Genomic DNA, 2,128 nt, shown 5'->3' on the forward strand with positions numbered 1-2,128 from the left:
CCGTAGGACTTTGCAGACAAGGGGCAAATCTGGGGCCAAATTCTGTCTCACCTGTTTCACTGGTGGCCGTGTGTGAGGGTGGAGCCTGGTGGCTAGAGGTGCCTGGGAAACTCAGAGCTCCTCTCTCAAAATAGCCATCCTCCCCTGAAACAGCAGTCTAGAGAGGGCTCATGGGAGCTTGAACATTCAACAGAAGGCACATGGAGGCGATCCTGGAGTCCAGCTCAGAGGAGGCGACCAGTGGACCAAGTCAGAGAAATACTCCCTTCTCAGGAAAGGGAGGGGCTTCCCAGGTGGCATTAGTGGCAAAGAACCCTCCTGGCAATGCAGGAGACTTAAGAGACGCTGGTTCGATCCCTGGGCCAGGAAGATCCCCTGGAGGAGGGCATGGCCACGCCAGTATTCTTGCCTGGAGAATCCCTTGGACAGAAGAGCCTGGCGGGCTACAGTCCATGGAGTTGCAAACAGTCGGAGATGACTGAGGCGACTTAGTATGCATGCATGCAGGAAAGGCAGGGAGGCATGATGAGCCAGACAAGAGGGAGAACAAGGGCTCTGTGCGTGGCCAGACGTGGCCTCAGGCCAGCAGGCCCGCGTTCAAGCCTGTCTTTGTCCTTGGTTTCGCGTCCACAGGACGGGGCTGGGAGTCTACTGCCCTCCTGGGCCTGCAGGCAGGGTCTTCCGAGATGGTCCCTGGAGCGGCGGGGCTTTGGGAAGATGTGAGCTGTGTCCATGGGGCAGGCACGGGGGCGCTGGAAGAGGTGGGGCTGGCTTTTGATTCTGACTTGCCTATCGCCCAGCCAGGGCACCTGCGTGTGCCACTCAGCGCCTCCCCCGGAGTGGGGTAGAAAATAGCGTCTCCTTTGTAGGACGCAAGTGTCAGCCCAGATAGCAGGGGGCTCACAGCGGCGCGCCCCGCGGGGCCAGCCCGTCTTCCTGAGTGACTCACGGGCACCTCAAGTGTGGGCCCTGCAGATGTGAACCCCTCTCGTCTGCGTATGTAACACTTGTGTCCCTTTTCCTTTCTGTTTTAGCTGTTCTGTCTCTGTGGGGCAGGGAGATGACGGGGGACAGGTGGGGAGGGGACCTCTTCAGGTCACCTTTTAAACCCGCTTTGAAATTCCTAGTACCTTAAAAGTCTCTGTCCCTGTTTTGCAGGAACCCTTTCTGGGGGTAGAATGATCCAAGTAGGAAGCCAGCTTCTGGCTCCCCCTGTGGGTCTTCAGTGGACACAACATATACCCTGCTGCTGCTGCTGCTAAGTCACTTCAGTCGTGTCTGACTCTGTGCGACCCCATAGATGGCAGCCCACCAGGCTCCCCCGTCCCTGGGATTCTCCAGGCAAGAACACTGGAGTGCGTTGCCATTTTCTTCTCCAATGCATGAAAGTGAAAAGTGAAAGTGAAGTCCCTCAGTCATGTCCTACCCTCAGTGACCCCATGGACTGCAGCCTACCAGGCTCCTCCATCCATGGGATTTTCCAGGCAAGAGTACTGGAGTGGGGTGCCATTGCCTTCTCCGACATATACCCTAGGGATGGCAAATAACCAGCATTCAGTCCGCCATGTCCTCTCTAGAGCCCGTGGCAGACATTGCCAGTCAATCACAGCACAGTGGCCTTTGACCCTATGTCCAGTCAGAGCACTGGGCAGCCATCACCAATCGATCAAGGTGAACCCAATCTGCCACTCTAGTAGAGCAGGTATCTGTGCTGTCCCTGACCTGGCCTGCCCAGCTCAGTCCAGACCTTTGGCCCCCTTGCAGTGTCCTGCTGACTAAGCGTCAGGCCCGTTAGGCAGGGCCTGTGTGACGGCCTGAGCTCTGGCCCTGAGGATGTGATGGTGGGCTGAGCCCTTGGAGCTCTTGTGGACGCTGACCACGTCGCAGCTGTTGGGCTCGCACTCTGCTCCACGCCGGCCACAGAGGCCACGGACAGTGGCCTGGAAGCTGCTGGTGACGAAGCAGTAGACGATGGGGTCCATGCAGCTGTTGAGGCTGCTGAGGGTCACAGCCACGTGATAGGCCACGAGGCTGGCGTGGTGCGGCATGCCGGGCCACAGAGCCACGGCCACCTGGCGAGCGTGGAAGGGTGTGAAGCACACGAGGAAAATGACCAGCACGGTGAGCA

General features: G+C 58.5%; 1 protein-coding gene across 1 annotated transcript in view; it reads right to left on the reverse strand.

Annotated features, from left to right (window-relative positions):
* Positions 1–1,504: 1,504 nt before the first annotated feature.
* GPR20 (G protein-coupled receptor 20) overlaps positions 1,505–2,128 on the reverse strand; it is a 10,364-nt gene continuing 9,740 nt past the window's right edge. Inside the window, exon 3 of the mRNA XM_010834812.1 lies at positions 1,505–2,126. Coding sequence (XP_010833114.1) covers positions 1,776–2,126 — 351 coding nt within the window. The 3' untranslated portion in view covers positions 1,505–1,775. The remainder of the gene's footprint in view (positions 2,127–2,128) is intronic.

This window comes from Bison bison, unplaced genomic scaffold (assembly GCF_000754665.1).
Source record: "Bison bison bison isolate TAMUID 2011002044 unplaced genomic scaffold, Bison_UMD1.0 scf7180017864036, whole genome shotgun sequence".
NCBI lineage: Eukaryota > Metazoa > Chordata > Mammalia > Artiodactyla > Bovidae > Bison > Bison bison.